At 39.5% G+C, this 19,880-nt stretch overlaps 1 protein-coding gene across 1 annotated transcript; it reads right to left on the bottom strand.

The window, feature by feature from the left end:
• Positions 1-4,366: 4,366 nt before the first annotated feature.
• On the bottom strand, positions 4,367-17,621 carry slc15a5 (solute carrier family 15 member 5). Its single transcript, XM_052119468.1, has 9 exons — positions 17,267-17,621; positions 14,740-14,962; positions 14,431-14,600; positions 13,492-13,712; positions 13,224-13,410; positions 12,599-12,787; positions 4,891-5,022; positions 4,625-4,733; positions 4,367-4,511 (listed from the first exon to the last, which is right to left on the bottom strand). Exons 1-9 carry the CDS (start codon positions 17,619-17,621, stop codon positions 4,367-4,369), a joined length of 1,731 nt encoding a protein of 576 aa, XP_051975428.1.
• Positions 17,622-19,880: the final 2,259 nt, after the last annotated feature.

The raw sequence follows: 19,880 nt of genomic DNA, 5'->3' as shown, positions 1-19,880 counted from the left end.
AGCTGGAGGGACAGGATCTATCGTGTCCTTGAGTAGCAGAGTGGCAATCTCTGCTCATAAAGTGCTGGCATTTTCGCCACGCATTTGCGTGGAGCGAATTCTGCTGAAACGAGGCGGGAACTTGGCGAATTGAATCGCGTAGCCGATTCTCATGACACAGGTGGATCGCAACCGCCCTGTCCACTTGAGGGACCTCTGTGTACCTGTGGACTGCCCCGCCTTCCAGGGAAGAGAGTCGGTTCCAGGCAGTAAAAGGTGCCCTCCACAAACTTGTCAGCTGGTCATGCACTTCCAGGAAGAAACCGGTACCGTGGAGGGTTGTGGCTGGTAGCGGTGCCCGGAGCCGAGGTAACAATCATCAAGCCGTGAGGGTTGGGGGAGGATGGAGGATTCCAGTCCAGCCCAACACTCACAGCGGCCCGGGAAAGCATGTCGGCCATCTGCGCGTCAGACTCTGACTGAACATGAACCATCCACAAGCGCTGCCTCAGTGTGATCACTACCCAGGCACACAAGGCAGCGTCTATGACTGTCGGATCTGGAGCGATACCGACCACATCCAGGAACTACATAGCGGCAGAAGTACATCTTCAAAAAAAATGCATCCTGAAAAGTATGTTCAACGCTCTTTTAGAAGAGAAGCGCTGTCGAAGCACCCAGGGGCAGATTCTGCACAACGTACAGAGAAGGAGAAAGCCGCTGGAATGTGCCGTCAGATCCAACAGAAGCTCTATTGCAGATGTGGGAGAAGCAGTCGTGACACACAGCTCACTGATCACACAACCACTCGGATCCGAAGAAACAATCGGTCTGACAGACACTCGCCCATTCCCCTTTATACATGTTTGCCAATTTGACATTGGCCTTTTCTCAAGTTCAGAGTTATATAAGGCTCTCAGAAGAGACCTTGTGTCACTACAATCGACACAATGTCGAGTGAGTGACAGAAGGGGAATGAGTGATTAATTGCTTAAGCTTTTAATTGGCAGACATTACCTGCATATTGATACTATGGAATTTCATTATATAAATAACATTAAAATTCATTGACTGAAGGAACTGTAAAAAGAATGTGGGTGCTATAATAATTTTATTCTATGAATGTGGGATGAACTTTCCAACATGTTCTGCATTAAATATATTACAGTATTAAAACCTTACTATTAAAAGTTAAAGCACAATGTACACAGTTTGTTCATTTTTTAATGCAAATCTGTGGTGTGAGACTGGATATGCCTGAGTAAAGAAGATTTACAGTAAGTTTGCAGTTTACCGTAATATTGCTTTAAAAGTATAACATTGTGCGTAATCTGAACTTTCTTGCCCAATGTGCCACTCTTAAAAGGGCACGCATTTGCTGACAGCCTCTGAGTTGTACTAACCTCTACCTGAAATAAACTAACTCTGGAACATAACCTACTCCGGAGCAGGTTATGTTCAGAAAGTAAGTTGCTATGGCTACTAACATACCCTGAAAGTACCCTCAGTTTTTGGAACGGAAAGCTGAGTTTATCCGCTTATTCTGAGTAAATTTACCCCGGGTAAGTCACTGAACCTGCTTTCTGGAATACTCCTCAGTTGTAATGTCAATTCCAGTGTTTGTATGTGTAAATACATGCGCTTAAATTTATTGTCTTTTGTAGTTGTATACATAACCTGTAATTTGTAACCCAAAAATTATGCTTTAAATTGTTACAAAATACAGACACCCTTAAAAACCTATTTAACTCCAAATTCCTTGATATAACTCAATAAAAGATTTGTCAACTAAAAATATTTTGTCAAATGAGATATCATAATTTATATTTATATTCATATTCATGTTGTTCCAAACCCAAACGACTGACTTTCTTCTGTGGGAGGAACTCAAAAGGAGATGCCAGGACTTACCATAGCTTCACTTTCATTTCAGCCTCATTAGCAGCATCAACATTTTACAGTGTATTCTCATATTCCACAGAAGAAACTAAATAATACAGGTTTAAAAAAAAACATAAGGTGAGTAAATGACAGAATTTTCATTTTTAAGTAATCAACCCAAAGATGATGTTACAGTTTATTTAAATGTTGTATTGCATTTAATTTCAAGACATGACATTGTAACTAAATCTGTTACAATTGTATAAAATAAATCTGACATAACAGAAAAATTATGAATCTCATATTACACATTTTAAAAGGTGTCCTGTATTGGAGCTGGAACCACTAAGTTTTGGAGCAGGCGAGTCAAGTGCTCAAAGTTGATGGGCAGTACACAGGAGAAACATCTGAAAAGGATAGATCTAACCAATGTGTCAATTATCAATGTCAGAACATGATGCTGTATTTTATGAAGGGACCACGTACCTCCTAAAACATTCACACAAAAGTGCTAAAATGCAAAATTCTAATAAATATTACCTTGCAACTGCTTCTATTAAATACATTAACATAATGTGAAACCAAGCTATTGGCATAGCAGATCTTGTACACTGTGTAATATAGAGTATTAATTTATGGTTTGTGCTCCTAAGATCATCTAATATAGTTCATGTTTTATAAAGACACTATCTGTACTACTGATATTTTGTAGTGTCTAGTAGGGTGTCTATTTGGATCTGCCATGTAACATTAAGAGTAAAGGTTTTGATGACACATTTCAGTCAAGAAACTGTTCAAATTAAAATAGCAGACTCATGGGGATCTGGGTAGCTCAGCGAGTATTGATGCTGACTACAACTCTGGAGTCGCAAGTTCAAATCCAGGGTGTGCTGAGTGACTCCAGCCAGGTCTCCTAAGCAAACATATTGCCCTGGTTGCTAGGGAGGGTAGAGTCACATGGGGTAACCTCCTCGTGGTCATGATTAGTTGTTCTCGCTCTCAATGGGGCACATGGTAAGTTGTGCGTGGATCGTGGAAAGTTGCATGAGCCTCCAGTGCTGTGAGTTTCTGCTGTATCATGCGCAGCGAGCCATGTGATAAGATGCGCGGATTGACGTCTTAGAAGAGACTTGTCCTCCGTCAACCAGACTGAGGTGAGTAACCGTGCCACCACGAGGACCTACTAAGAAGTGGGAATTGGGCATTCAAAATTGGGAGAATAAATAAATTATTAAATAAAAAATAGCTCACGCTGTCAGCCAGGTTAGCTAGAAACTAATTATCAGGACACTCGAGATTTAACAAGACACTTCACATCATTATAACTGAGAGAAAATTATATGAACCTTAAATCACAGTATTCATCTGATGCCGTACGTTTCTTTAAAAGTGTGTGGCCTCGGAGCTTATCTGTATGTGCTTGATTCCATGCTCATAAGAGCTCTGTGACTCTTTCTCCACCCTGATAGTAGAACGAAGCGCGATTGGTTGAAGATAGAACGTGCTATGATTGGTCCAAGTAATGTGGCCATTATCTGATTGGCTTAAGTAGACGATGACTGGAGTCCACCTAATTGAAGATTTGTCTGCACATCTCTGTTTCAAGTTTTGTGAAACTCCTTACATTTATTTGTGGATCTCATTAAATTTATTTGTGAACCATCTTTCTATTTATGAATCTCTTTCCATTTGTATGTTAATATGCAACAAGTCCATCTCCATATATTTTTCAGCTGGTCCGGTTTTTAATCAAGCTCAATCGACAGCATTTGTTCCATAATGTTGCAAAAATATGGGTCCACAATGAGGCACTTACAGCTGAAGTTAATGGGGCCAATCTTTAAATGATAAAAACTACGTGTTAAACAACTTTACAGCTCAAATAATACATGAGTTTGAATTGAAAAATGAATGTGTTTTTTTTTTAATAAAGTTATAAGCTTCACATTTCAGTCTTTAAACAATCAAAAAATTGGCCCCATTCACTTCCAACGTTTAAGTAACTTCGAGTTTTTCTTTTTTTAAAGGATGGATGAGTTTAATTATTATTATTATTATTTTTGTGGTAATCAACATTATGCCACAAATGCTGTTGATTGAACCCGGAATATTCCGGTAAGCAATTTTAGGATGGTTAAGATGTTTTTTTTCTGCAGGGATGGCACTATAATTTTTTTCATTGTATTTAATGTATTTTTTGCACAATGGCATTCTTTGAAGTAATATGTAAATACCATGGTAGTACCATCTGATACCAAGGTACTTTTTTGTAAGAGGCATCATTAACAACAAATATTCATAATCATCATAATATCATAATATAATGAGTTATTAAAATATAAGCTATATCATAAAATAACTTTATTTTGTCTGCAGGAATCTAATACATTCACATCAGCATTATTTACTGCTATTACTCTAGTTCCAAGCAAGGAAATTCAATGTTCAGTTAAAAGTCTTTCTCTTATGTAACGCCAGCGTTACATGTTCTTTATGAGTGGTGAAGTCACAGGACAGTTTCCATGGAGGATAAAGTTTCAGAGCGTTCCACTGTGTCGTAGAAGCGGAGACAGGTCTTATACTGGAGGAGTTTCTCAGACAGGTGACTTTGTCCTGCACCGCTACTCAGCTCCACACTCAAATCTGTGTACCTGTCAAATATGACACAGCATTGTAAAGATTTGCCTGTCAATTGGTTAAAAAACGTTTTCCAATTATCAGTATGTATAATTATGTCATAGTGTATACAGAGATTGAACTGTACCTCTGTGATATTCTCCAAAACACCAGTGTGTTTATGGCCATTAATGTGGCCAGTGTAAAGAAAAATCTCTCCATGTTGCCACTGCTAAGGTTATTCGGATAAAAGTTTCCTGCAATCATAAATCAAGATTTTTAATCTGAAATATGAGTTCAAGCTTTGACACTTTGTATATTAATATAACCTATTTTTCAGTTAAATGACAAAACAGTTTTCAATTTTAGCACCATAATACAATTGTCACATTTCTAAGTGTGAAGTATGTTTACCTCCTGACACAAAATAAAAGAAATGAATAAGGAAAGCCCCTAGGAAGCAGCCACCTCCATATGAAAGGGTCAGAAAATGCAGGGAGACTCCCCTAAGGTTGCTGGGTGTCAGACAGTAAGAGATGAGAGAGCCTGAGCAGAGGAATAAGAGAGAGGAGTGAGTCTTGTGAAACTTGTAATGTTTCTGGCACACAGACGTTTTACCTCTGATGACAAAAGGGAGTGTGTTATCTAGTTTATGATGCAAAATGATACTTTCTTAAAGTTTAGTTTAGTTTAATAATGTATAAAGCACATTTAAAAACAACAGGAGTTGAGCAAAGTGCTGTACAATACAGAATAAAATAACGAACAAAGGCAATAACAATATTTATAGAAACAAACTAAATTATTCCCAAATTATTCTTATTCTTAAAGGTGCACTCAGTAATGTTTTCCTCATTAAAAACGTTTAACTCCTAAAGACATGAATTTGTAATTTTGCAATATATGGGGGAAATCATGACCACTCACATTAAAATGAAGACTCCAGAGGAGGTCACGTGATGCCATGTGAGGAGCGGACGTGTGAGCAATGAGCTCTGCACACTTTGCTAGTTTTTAAAAAATTATTTTCATGTTATAATCCGGTGAAATTCGATACACCCAGTTACACGTTTGCTCTTTGAGGTAAACATGGCAAAGAAGTCAAAATCCTCAGGCTCTGGAGGCATTAAAAGACACTTACATGCCTGTGACGGGCCTGCAGACTGGGGACTCGATTTGGATGGCGCGGCCAGGGAAATTCAGCGTCAGCTGTCCAACATGATGCTGATGCTGATGAATGTATTTGCTGACTTGGAGGATCTGGCTGTAATACATCAATCAATTATGGCGATGGAAACAAAATTCTCTGAGTTGGTTAAAAGACTGGCAGATGTTGAGAAACCGATAGATTATCTGGAGTCATTAGAAAGGGAATGATCTGCTAATATAGGTAGAAAATATTTTGGAGAAACTGGAAGATCTCGAAAATAGGAGCCAAAGGAACAACATATGGATTGTTGGAATTCCTGAGCATGAAGAAGGCAGAGATATGGTGAAATTCCTGGACGAGCTCTTCCCGAGTCTGCTCGACATAACATGGCATAAGCTGGAAATCGAGCAAGCTCATTGAGTCCCGGCTCGCAGATCTGCTGAGGGAGACAGGCCCCGATCACTTCTGGCCAAATATCTGAGACCATCCAATAAAGATCTCGTGTTTTGCCAGGCAAGGAGCCAAGGAAAGCTTTCTTGGAAGAATCACAATATTTTCTTGTTCCCGGACTTTGCGAATTCGACAAGAGAGAAACGCGATCGGTTCTAGGAATGCAAGAAACTCTTGCATCAACAGAAGATCGATTTTGCACTGATGTTTCCAGCCAAACTGAGAATAGATACCAAGGATGGCCGTATTTATATGCCCCAAACAAGACCTGTCCTTCATAGAAACAATGGATGAGTAAACATTGGGTGTTTTTCATGTGAGTGGATTGACTCGCTGTACACTGACTCGACTTTCTGAGGAAGCTAGGCGCCATTTTGGTTTCTTTTTGTGCTGGCTCCACCTAACAGCTGAAGTTTGTGTTGTGGAAAAAAACTTTTCCTTAAAGAAACTTTTGCATTGATGCAAGATTGCTTTTACACCGAAGTTCCCAGCCAGACTGGGAATGGACACTATGGATGACCGCAAAATATCTACATGCCCACACAAAGGATGCCTTTTATAAGTTGACGGACTGAGAAAGTCATGGTGTATTTTACATTTTATGCGGCCTCTGAGTGAATTTGACTCTTGACCATCCGAGGAACCAGGACACCTGTTGTGTTTATTTTCGTGTTTGTACCGCCTAGAGACTGAAGCTTGTTTTGTTGAATAATACTGCTTCGGGACAATTGTGTATGAATCTGTTTGTTCTTTGTTCATATGCCTCCTGTTGGATGTTTGGGAGTTTGTTTTGTGGAGTATTTTTGCAGGACTGTGGAATGATTATGTCATCTGCTGCACTCCTAAACAGCCGGCTCACTGAACACTTGTTTGTCTGTCTGAGGAAACTTTATATCGGTTGGAATTTGATTTGCGGAGGAACACACCTTCGAGACAGTTCTGTGAATGAATCTACACATTATGGCAATATCGTGCGTGAGGTTAATACACACGTTTTCTTTTTTCTGTTTGTTTGGTTCGAGGTTGAGTTAAGGGTTTAATTGTTGCACTAATGGGGAATGTGGTCTGTATAATCTTGTTTTTGACACATAATAGAGAAAATAAATTATCAAAATGTCAAATGTTAATATGAGTGGGTCATCTTTCTCCAAGTGGAATGTGAATGAGTTTTTGATCATCCCATAAAAAGAAGGAAGATTATTTATTTTCTTAAGCATAAGAAATATGATAAAGCGTTTCTACAAGAAACTCATCTTTCCCCACAGGAAGCTGAAAAATGTCATGTTTTCTTTAGTGCTGGCTCAAGTAAGTGCAGGGAAGTCATTATATTGATAAATAAACATCTACAATTAAAATATCTCAAACAGATTAAAGATACATTTGGAAGAATCATTACTGTTTTAGCAGAAATTCAGGGGCATAGGTTGATTTTAGCTAATATAAATTCACCTAACGCTGATGACCAGGGCTTTTTTATAGATCTTGAAGGGATGTTACAAGCCACTGGCACCCCTCATTATATAATATTGGGAGAAGACTTACATTTTTTGATGGACTCAGTCCTTGATCATAGTGAAGTGCATAAGCCCCCTAGTGCAACATTGATGAATGTGTACAGGATTGACAGGATGTGTAAAAGTCTTGCAGATATTTGGTGACTTTTGAACCCATCTGGTAGGGACTATACATTTTTTCATCAGTCCATAAAATCTATTGTAGAGTATTATTTTCCCATCATTTCATCTGTTGTGGATTGGTCAATTGGACAACCAGTCTCAGATCACGCCATAGTGAGTTTAGAGATGTTGCCAAAAAAAATTATCTTGTTTCTATATAAACTTGGAGGAGATTGACAAGGTAATTAAGGCCTTACCTACAGGCAAGGCTCCGGGGCCAGATGGTTTTGCCGCTGAATTTTTTAGATCTTATGCTACAGAATTGGCTCCACTTTTGTAAGAAGTTTATACAGAAGCATTAAAGAATGGAAAGCTTCCTCAAACCATGACACAAGCCCAGATCAGTCTGATTCTTAAAAAGGATAAAGATCCAAGCGAGTGTAAAAGTTACTGTCCAATTTCCCTGATCCAGCTAGATGTAAATATTTTGTGTTTTGGCTTACCGAAGTAAAGTTATGACATCTCTTATGTATATAGATCAAGTGGGGTTTATTCACGGGTGTAGCTCTTCTTATAACATAAGGTGTTTCATCAATATCATGTGGTCAGTAGCGAATGATCAGTCTCCGCTGCTATCTCACTTGACACCAAAAAGGCATTTGATATGGTAGAATGGGATTATTTTTTTAAGATCTTGGAAATGTATGGGTTTGGGAGTACATTTATTGGTTGGATTAAGTTACTTTATAGACACCCTATAGCAGCAGTACAAACAAATGGACTAATTTCAGATTATTTTACTCTGAATAGGAGCACTCAGCAGGGTTGCCCACTTTCCCCATTATTGTTCTGTCTTGCCCTGGAACCATTTGCAGCTGCAATAAGAAAGGAGGATGATTTTCCAGGGGTCATTGCTGGAGGTGTGGCGCATAAGCTTCTGCTTTACGCAGATTGTCTCTGACCCTTGGAAAAGGAATTATTAATTCCTTTTCCAAGTTCTCAGGATACAAAGTCAATTGGGCTAAGTCCAAAGCTTTGGCTCTGACAACGTATTGTCCAGTAGCGGCCTTCCAGCCGTGTTTGGGTATTTTATTCTCAGCAAATTTGTCTGATTTAGTTAGAGTTCATTTTGACCCTTTAATAAAAAGATTTTCAAGCGATGTGGACAGGTGGGCTTCATTACATTTATCGATGATTGGGAAGGTTAATGTTATTAAAATGAATTATATTCCAAAATTCAACTACCTGCTACAGTCACTCCCTATAGATGTCCCCCTCTCTTATTTCAAGCAATTTGATAACATTGCAAAGTCCTTCATTTGGAATGGTAAATGTCACAGACTACATTTCAACAAATGACATAGGCCGATGGACAAAGGGCTAGGCCTACCCAAGATTTTGTTTTATTATTATACGTTTGGTCTCAGGTATTTGGCTCATTGGTCGCTTCCACCTGAAAGAGCCCCTCCCTGGTTTTGCATTGAACAAGAAGTCCTTGCCCCTATTTCACCATTGCAGAGCCTTTCTATCAAACTAACCGGAAAAGCTAATTTACACCCCGTTATCTCGCATTTGCACTCGGTATGGACAAAAGAGTGTTTAATTCAGACTTTTATTTATAAATGGCATCAGTGTATTACTCCCTGCTAGTTCAGAGTCTGGGGGATGGAGCTTTAGCCTCTATCAAGAGATGGAAGAAAAAGATTTTAATTTGGTATTGGAGTGTGTGCTGGGATTCTAAAAAATGACAAGTCTGTATCTAGATATGCAAGGGTGCAACTTATACTATTCAAGATTCTACATAGATTCTATTGAACGCCCTCTAGACTGTATAGGCTTGGTCTTAAAGTCACACCCACCTGCTGGCGCTGCCAATCGGAGAATGGAGACATGACCTATATTTTTTGGTGATGCGCTGAGATTCAGGAATTTTGGTTCAATGTACTGAGTTTTGTGTGTGACTTGTTGGGCATTCGGATTTCGTTTTGCCCCAGACTCTGTGTCTTGGATGATGGGCCAATCATCAATATAGGTGACAAATCCATAAAAGATTGGGTCCTCACCAGTGCGATGATAAGCAGGCAGATGGTTTTAAGGGATTGGAAGTCGGTGGGAGCTATTTTATGTTTTTGGGGGCTCTCGGAGTGGATCTGTGGAGAGAGGGATAGTTTAGATTTGTATGTTGTATATATGTGTATGTGTATATATATGTGTATATATATATATATATATATATATATATATATATAGTATATATGGTATATGTGTGTGTGTGTGTGTGTGTGTGTGTGTATGTGTATACTGTATATGTATGTAACATAGTTCAATGGAAAGGAGGAGGCGGCGTAACACTATAAATAATATTTTAATAATAAACTTAAGCAGAAAAGACAAACACACAGGTGACGGGTAACAGCTGCCTGTAACTCTCTCGCTGTCATACTGCTGTCTCCATTTGTCTTTATCCCTCTCGGGCTTAATCAGCTTAATTAGGGGCCGGGTGTGGAATCACAACCCAGTCCCGCCCTCCACCCTGCCACATTCCTCCCTCATTCTCTCAGGCTGGGGAGCCCCCGGTATGACATACACGCCACATGTGGCAGGGCATCCAGGCCATCACCAACTACAGGACAACATCAGTTGCCTGTGACAAAGATGCCTTCCCTTCCAGATGCACTGAATGACTTCTACACTTGGTCTGAAGTGCAGAACGACGTGGTGGCAAGGAAGACCACCCCTCCTCCCAATGACCAGGTGCTCTGTCTTACCACGGCTGATGTGAGGAAAACACTACGTAGAGTCAACCCACGGAAAGCTGCTGGACCAGACAACATTCCTGGCAGAGTGCTTAGAGGATGTGCAGACCAGCTGGCAGATGTTCTTACCGACATCTTCAACATCTCTCTGAGCAGCGCCATCGTTCCAACGTGCTTCAAGGCCACCACAATCGTCCCCATGCCAAAGAAGTCTTCAGTGTCCTGCCTCAACGACTACCGTCCTGTCGCACTCACACCCATCATCATGAAGTGCTTCGAGAGGCTAGACCCACTGCAGTTTGCGTATCGTCCAAACCGTTCAACAGACGATGCCATCGCCACCACCCTCCATCTGGCCCTCACCCACCTAGATAAAAAGGACTCGTACGTTCGAATGCTGTTCTTAGATTTCAGCTCAGCATTCAACACAATCATTCCCCAGCACCTGATTGGAAAGCTGAACCTGCTGGGCCTGGACACCTCCCTCTGCATCTGGATCCTGGACTTCCTGACTGGGAGACCTCAGTCAGTCCAGATCGGGAACAGCATCTCCACCACCACCACATTGAGCACTGGGGCCCCCCAGGGCTGTGTGCTCAGTCCACTGCTGTTCACTCTGCTGACTCACGACTGTGCAGCAATGCACAGCTCGAATCACATCATCAAGTTCGCCGATGACACAACCGTGGTGGGTCTCATCAGCAAGAATGACGAGTCAGCATACAGAGAGGAGGTGCAGCGGCTAACAGACTGGTTTAGAGCCAACAACCTGTCTCTGAATGTGGACAAAACAAAAGAGATGGTTGACTTTAGGAGAGCACAGAGTGACCACTCTCCGCTGAACATCGACGGCTCCTATGTGGAGATCGTCAAGAGCACCAAATTCCTTGGTGTTCACATGGTGGAGAACCTCACCTGGTCCCTCAACACCAGCTCTATTACCAAGAAAGCCCAGCAGCATCTCTACTTTCTTTGAAGGCTGAGGAAAGCACATCTCCCACCCCCATCCTCACTACATTCTATAGAGGGACTATTGAGAGCATCCTGAGCAGCTGCATCACTGCCTAGTTTGGGACTTGCACCGTGTTAGACCGCAAAGCCCTGCAGAGTATAGTGAGGACAGCTGAGAAGATCATCGGGGTCTCTCTTCCCTCCATCAAAGGCATTTACAAAAAACACTGCATCTGCAAAGGAACCAGCATTGTGGACGACCCCACACACCCCTCACACAAACTCTTCACCCTCCTGCCGTCTGGCAAGAGGTACCGAAGCATTCGGGCCATCACGGCCAGACAGTGTAACAGCTTCTTCCCCCAAGCCATCAGACTCCTCAATACTCAGAGACTAGTTTGACACACACACACACACATGTCCTGAGTTGCACTTTAATTTTGTCACTTTATAACTGGCTGCTACCTCAATAACTGCTATGTGCATAGAACACTATCTCATAGTATGTTATGTTTACACTTGGCATTGTTAGAAACTGTCATCTTTTGCACTACTGTGTACTGGACGGCACTGCACTGTCTCTTACTGTGTCTATTGTCCTGTTCATTGTTAATAATTTATTGTACTGTCCCGTACTTTTTGCACACGTTTGCACATGCACTTTATATAGGTATGTTATTTAGTCTGTGTAGTCTCATGTGGTTCTGGGTTTGTCCTACGCTGTTTTATGTAGCACTATGGTCCTGGAGGAACGTTGTCTCATTTCGCTGTGTACTGTACTAACTGTATATGGTTGAAACGACAATAAAAACCACTTGACTTGACTTGTGAATGCTGAAGTTCTACAATGGAATCTGAAGTGGAAAACTATTTATTTTAAATTATGCTGCATCCAAGCTGACATGTCTAAGATGTCTAAGATGACACAAAGACAACAGTTACTGAGTGCACCTTTAACACAAAAGTACTTAAAACTCTTAAAATGTGCCACTCACTCCTATGGGATTTAATCAATGACATAATGGCAATAATCTTAACAAATTGGTTTAGTGGGGACCCACTATCCTCCTTAATCTTTTCTCTATTTTTTATCTGGATTGACATGTCTGCATGTTTAATTAGCATATGGTGTAACTGGTTGGTAGAACATCTATATCATGGAAATACTTTTGGCAAAGTTAAATAAGTAAAACTCTTACATGCTGGCATTACAAAGGCCTCTGCCACACCCAGTAAAATATACTGGGGTGTAAGCTGGAAACAAGTCATAGAGGACACTTGCAGGACTTTTCCCGATATCGTCTGTTCCACCTGTGGGTAATCCTTCCTGTGAATCTCGGAGATCCCTGCCAGTATTGCAGAGAGGGTTGCACAAGCATGCCCCATAGCTGTGGGAAATTAAATAAAAGTGTACAAACTGTAAAAAACAAGAAGATACTTGAGGCACAATTTGGGATTTCTCAGATTGCCACACTGCAGCACAAATGTGTAGAACCTCTAGGAACCCTTTCAAAAAGAACAGTTACACGATGGAACCCATATGTTCTTGCAAGAACTCTGAAGTCTGCCAACGATTCTTCCCATAACCCCAAGGGAAATGTTTTGAGGCTCTTAATATATTGAAGTTCCTTGAGTGCACAACAGGATTTTTGAGGCATCTTCAAATGGGTACTTGGAGGTTCTCCAGCTGATTCCGTTAGTGTGACAAGTTGCAACCTCAAATGGTGCCTTAAATATCTTTTAATTTTTACAGTGGGCTAATGATATGTAGATTAACATCATCTTGAGAAGTAAAGTTCACTCGATTGCAGTTGGGATTCTCACTTATAAATGTGGCTGGTGAGGGAAGTCTTGTTTTTGTAGACTGGTAGCAGGTGTTCACAAGCTCCAGCAGTGGTGCTAAGAACAACACAGGAAGAATACTGATCACCTTCATTACTGCTACTGGCAGGAGAAAGCCATTGAGTTTCAAGTTTGAATGCATCGTCTGCAGATAATAGCCTGATGGAATCTGGTAAAAGAGGAAATGTTGACAGGCACAGAAAGATGGAGGAATAGAAAATGCATTGCCTAATGTGTTTTACATACTTACCTGAGTAATGCAAGCTCGATATAAAAGCTGAAGTCCAAAGAGAGGGAACAGTTTGACCAGTATCTTGACGTTTTCCACAATGGTCTCACTGTAACGACCCCCATTGTTTTCTTTGGCACGATCTAGCCAGTTGGCTACATCTCCACTCAAATGACGGTATTGGAGACAACACATTTTTAGAGAATTCAGGAAAACTCCCAGTGTCGTCAGCAAGGAACTGCCTGTTTAATTATCAAAGCAAAAATCATAGTTGTTAAGAAACCACAAAACTCTAGAACAGAACAGCATGAAACCATTGTATGCTGTTTTATATGAGAAATCTGTTTCTTAGACTACTACACATGTAGTCCTACACAATTAATAAATAAGACAAAAGGTTTGGTTTATATTGCAAAACTGCAGACCAATTGTTGTCTTGGACAAGGATGTGCATTCAAATCATGTCAGAATGATTGTATTTACAGGTTGATAAATACAATGCATATGAATGCCACCACTAAGTCATAATTACCAGTGTAAAACGCTTGAAGCCCTGACTCTCCTTGTTGGTGGCATATCAATTAAATTATGTTTGTGGAAGAAAATTTATATTGATCATAAATTGTAGTTTACATTGTATGGATTTTGTACTGTTGATGAAGAGCAATGATTAATCTTTTTACTGATTAACTTTTTTTATTGATTCATACAGATAACAAGGAAAAGCAAAACATATATACACCGAATCAACATTTAACCCCCACTATCACCCATCCCCCTCCCAAACCCTCCCAAACCCTCCCTGACCCTTTTGTAAACGTCTTTTTAGAAACGTTTACAAAATTGCCCAATGCATTAATGGACATCGCGCTTCAAATACGACTTCCATGCTCGATTTGAATGCATTAGTCACAGTTACTGTTGCTACAGATGTTGAGCATGGCGGTGTTAGCTTGCTACCTTTTTTGGGATGGAAGGTGAGGTTGTTCCGCACCATATGTATGGCAATGAGGGCCAGGAGAACCGAGGTGAATGGGATAAGAAAGCACAGGTTTTTAGCCACTGACTGTTGAATGTAGGAAATCCCCAAAAATACAACTGTCGAATTCAGGTTGACCAGCCAGTAACACCTGTGGATTGAAGATAGCTGCAGCATTCATCGTCATTTCAAGCTGTACTGACATATTCCGAAACAACATCAGACAACACAAAAGAGATTCTGAATTGAATTTGTGTTCAAATTAGTTGTAATGATCATTAGCCCCTTACCAGTTGAAAAAGGACAAGAGTTGGTGTCGATCACAACCTTGAAGGTGATAGGCTGCTAGTGGGCAGAGGATGGCACGGATGCCACCAATGCCAAGGGCCACAGCAATAAGGCCTGTGTAGAAGAGGATATGTTGCTCATGAGGTTCAAGATGATGCATTATATTATTTGTGTTTATGTAGAAATCCTCAAAAGGGAACGCGACGACAGGAAGCATGGCAGTGCCTATAGAAAGTGAAGGGAAATCAGTTAGCCAGTTTTCAATGAAAATTGGTGACAGTGTTTTTTTTTTTAAAGAGTATTCCATACTTTTTTGACTACATTCCCTACTGAAAAGACCTGCATAGCTGGTTGGTGATTATAACTTTGCCAGATTGCTTATATTCCTGGATCAACAGCCTTGTTGGTCCTGGAACCACATTTCATCAGATTTTACAGGTAGATTTAAGGTTAATGATGGGTTAGGTTTAGGGCTAGAGTTAAAGGTTAGTACACCATTCTTATCAGCCTATAATTTTCATCTAACTTTAAGTGTGGGTTAGGGTGAGTGTAGGGATAGAGTTAGAGTTAAGGTTAAGGGTAGTGGTAGAATTAGATTAAGGGTATTAAAACTAACAATTAGACCCTTACATTTTGGAACAACTCCTGCTTATATTATCTTAGATGGATTCAACTTTTTACAGCCTTTAAGAGATGCTCTACAGGAACTGAAGGTTAGGATCAGGGTTAGGATTGCTCAGTTAGTTTATGGAAGTAGGGTTGAGAGATAAGGGTCAGGGTTAGGTTAGGGTTAGGACCTTGTTTCTTTAAAATAAATGTTGTCCCAGGATGAACAAAAGATATTCATCCAGGAACACTTACTACACATACGAAAAATCACTGTAACCCAGGTTTCCACTATCTTAACCAACAAGGCCTCTTGTTCTTGTCATCTAGCTTAATCTGTAAGACCATGGTAGTCGACCAGCATGATGGCTTTAATTTTCCATCAGCAAGACAAACCAGCACCAGCCAGCATAAACCTGTCTGGAACTGCATGGAAATTTGTGCTAGCCCAGCTGGAATTTTCAACAGGGTTTGTCACATGCCACATTATAATGCAAATCAACAAGATCTTTTCAAATGGATAAGCTGAAATGACTCATTTATAAAAGTTAGAAATTACTTAGCTCGCTATGCTGTTCTAGGATGATTCTCACAAAACCTGACAAGAAAATGTCCTCATCCTACGCCAATATAAAAAGTAAAATATAGGAAATTATAGTTTGCATATAGAAAATAAAGCCTAGTTTTTTACATGTTGACTTTATTTTCATGAAAGCTACGTACATTTTGCCCCCCAATTCTTATTACTGCAATGCAGAAAGATATGGTTATTATGATTTCTCATTAACACAACTTGAAATGTTTTGAAATGACCACAAAACATTATTTTTTTATTAATATTTTATAAATTGTACAGTATTTATGCATCATAATAGTACTCCCTTCGAACTGCCTTTCATTTTTGCTGATTTTGATTAAATAATGATAATAATAATAATAATAATAATAATCATTGTAAAACAGCATTTTTTTTTTACTTGAATGCAGTAAAAAATAAGCGTTATGATACTGAGAATCATAATTGAAAACAGTTGGAATAGTAAAAGTAAAATGCCTAGACGTGTTACGGTAATAAAAATTATACATTTTGATATTATATATACACTTTTATTATTAACAAATGTAAAGTACATTAATAGTAATAGTAAAATGCCTGGACATGTTAAGGTAATAAAACATTTGTATTTTTATAATATATATATATATATATATATATTTATATATTCACTCACCGAACACTTTATCAGGAACACACACACACACACCTACTTATTCATGCGATTATCTAATCTGCCAATGGTGTAGCAGCAGGGCAATGCCTAAACTTATGCAGATATGGGTCAGGAGCTTCAGTTAATGTTCACATCAACCATCAGAATGGGGAAAAAAATGTGATCTCAGTAATTTCGATGGTATGTGGTCTCAGTGACGGAAGCACCTTGTTGATGAGAGAGGTTAACGGCAAGACCATTTCAAACTGACAGAAAGGCTATGGTAACTCAGACAATTGTAGTGAGCAGAATAGCATCTCAGAATGCACAACATGTCGAACCTTGAGGCAGAAGACCACATCTGGTACTTTATTAGGACCATAGTGTTCCTAATAAAGAGTGTGTGTGTATAGTATAATATATATATATTATTATTACTATTATTATATATTTTTTTATTTGGGGTTAAATAAGATCAGGACGTTTTCTTGACAGGTTTTATGCAACTCTTGCAAATTACAAATTAATTAATGTGACAGTCTGTTTCTTTAAGCTAAAGTTTAAACAAAACAAATGGCTTATAAATACAAGATGACGTAGCTAGATAAAACATTATTTGGAGTAAGCAATTTCAGATTAGGAGACTTTTAGTAAAATATTCAAGTTTACAAAGGCTTAATTAAGTCTGGTCATTGCAAAGGCAACCACTAACCAAAGAAATGTAGGAGAGCAGAAAAACAGAGAACTGAAGTCCTTCCCAGACAGGTCTCAGCAAACCATCCCAGAAGAACAGGTGTGAGTATGCTGGATCCCACAAAGCACGTATTTACCATGGCTGCTTGGTAATTGCTGTATCCCAGCTTGATGGTACAGAAGAGGATCATGTTGCAAACAATCCCAAAGAAGGTGAACCTCTCGAAAAGCTCAACGAAAAGTACACATACAATCACCTGCAACTTCTTGTGTGCCTTGCGGGGCTTAGTGACCATCTCACTGGGATATCGAGATGTAGAGACCCCCTGAGGGAGGTAACCAGCTGGAATATCAAAGGTATCTACAGGCGGCATGCTGCTCCTAGAGATCTTCTTGTTGAAGTGATGTTCAAATTGCCAAGGCCCTGTCTCCATTACTAGAGACCAAGAGATGCAATTCCACACAAACATGTGAAATCTTGTAGATGCCTAACAGCAGAGCCTAAGCAACCATGAGCAGGCCCACATTATGTCTCCTCACTGAAGTTTCTGAGTAATGTTTACTCCTCACTAATGTATTGAACTTCTCAGTCTGTTGAAATTTGTGATTGGTCAGTCTTATTAACAAAGCTGACATGGTGGCAATGTGCCTGCAGGAGCACTGATGTTGAAAGTGATTTCTGAAGTGTTACCCGAAATGTTGTTTTTCTTAAGTGTTCAATCAATATAAAATTGTAAATTAATTGAATCCATTTGTGTTGGAACAACTTCAATAATTTCCATTGACCAGATGCACATGTGATGTCAGCTTTTCAGCATGCACTGTGGCATGAGTCTAAATGTTGAATTCATTTCTTAATATTTGCTTCTTATTGCAGTATTTGGATTGTTTATTTTGTCTTTGCTCAGCTGAAGCACCTGATGAAATTTCTCACAAATTAATTTCACAAGCATGTATCAACGTGGTGCCAGCAAATTAAAGATAATTAAACTTTTAATGACACAAATGCTGCTGGTGTATAACACCCCATTGTGAAAGGTGGCCAAGAGGCAGTGCCAAAATTAGTCAGCATGTGAGATCCTAGTCGTGCTGCTGTCTGCTTAAATATTTGGGATATGCTGAGAAAACTTAAAATAGATTTATAAATAATAATATAGTATCGATAATGATGATGATTTTCTCAGAGACTTGAAGTTGAATTGGATCATTTGAATAATTTAAAATCATATAATTGACATAATCTTTTTTAAGGGGGTCATGAAATGCTCTTTTTTTTAAATAAATGTATTATCTTCCCTGAGGTCTAATGATTATGTAAGTAAAGTATGTGATAATTTTCCAACCTGTCCCTGGCCCTCTGTCTGAAAGTGCTTTCTTTAAACTTCAACGTAAACACCCACTGTTCTGATTGGCTAACATCATACAAATCAATGCTGATATGAGCTGAAAAACAGACAATCCATTCAGATATGAGCCAAAAAAACATACAATCCACACTGATATCAGCACAAAAAAAAAAAGAAAATACATAGTCCAAAGCATGGTGAATATACGCACACAAATACAGTATCACATCACTGGAAATGCATCAAAATGGTCAAACACGTCAATGTAGTGCATGTTTACATACACTAACTATTATAAATAGCGCAGATGAGTGAAAGAATGCATCCATGATGCATTTGTACTTAAAACCGCAAGAGGCACAGCAGCTGATGAAACCAGATGACCGCATCTTTTAAAAGCGGTATGAGATACATGACAATGGTCAAAGACGTCCGTCTAGTGCATGTTTAAATATATGTATTCATAAAAAACCTTTGGTGTTCAGGAATAGTTGGGACAGACTAGGCCTGTCTGTCCTGCTCTCTCTTTTTACAAACTGAGCACCTGTGGGCAGGGCCAAGGTTGAGATGACAAAGTAGGCGTTGATGTTTTTTCATTGTAGAGGTGGCCATGGTTTAATGGGCCCCCGAATAATGCAGGAAAGCCAGGGAAGTACTTGTAGCTTGGTTTCAATAAATGCTTTTATTGCATTGGGAATTAAGTTTGAAAATTAACAGTATGTTTTTATAATAGAATGACCTCTTATATGTCAAAATATCAAGGAAAATTTGATTTCTCATGACATGACCCCTTTAAGAGATTGGTCATTTACGATATGTTCTGTAGGTGACGGCAGTGTTGTAGTCCTCGAGATCTGCCTTTTTTGAAGGTATTAGTCTCGTCTCAGAATCTACTGCATTTTTACTCTGCCTTGTCTCGGTCTCAGACAAAGAGGACTCAGGATTTTATTTCAAGACCACAACTGCGGGGATATCACTAAATTGCCTGTGCATTGTCTGTCTTTTTTTTTTAATCCCCTTTTCTCCCAATTTGGAATGCCCAGTTTCCGCTTCTTTTTAGATCCTTATGGTGACACAGTTACTTACCTCAATCCGGGTGGTGGAGGACAAGTCTCAGTAGCCTCTGCTTCTATATATACTGTGGCTGTCTGAAAGATGTCAGCCAAATCTTCTGTAATACAATTTGGCTACTTAAACCAGTGTTTCCCATCCACTGTGCCCACTGGGGTGCCATGGAAAATGATCAATTATCAGTGCACAATCTTGCCGGCATAAGTGATAAACTTT

Source organism: Xyrauchen texanus, chromosome 46, assembly GCF_025860055.1.
Source record: "Xyrauchen texanus isolate HMW12.3.18 chromosome 46, RBS_HiC_50CHRs, whole genome shotgun sequence".
NCBI classification, from domain to species: Eukaryota; Metazoa; Chordata; class Actinopteri; order Cypriniformes; family Catostomidae; genus Xyrauchen; species Xyrauchen texanus.
Note: the sequence above shows the minus strand (reverse complement) of the source record. Positions and strands in the feature narration are given on the sequence as shown.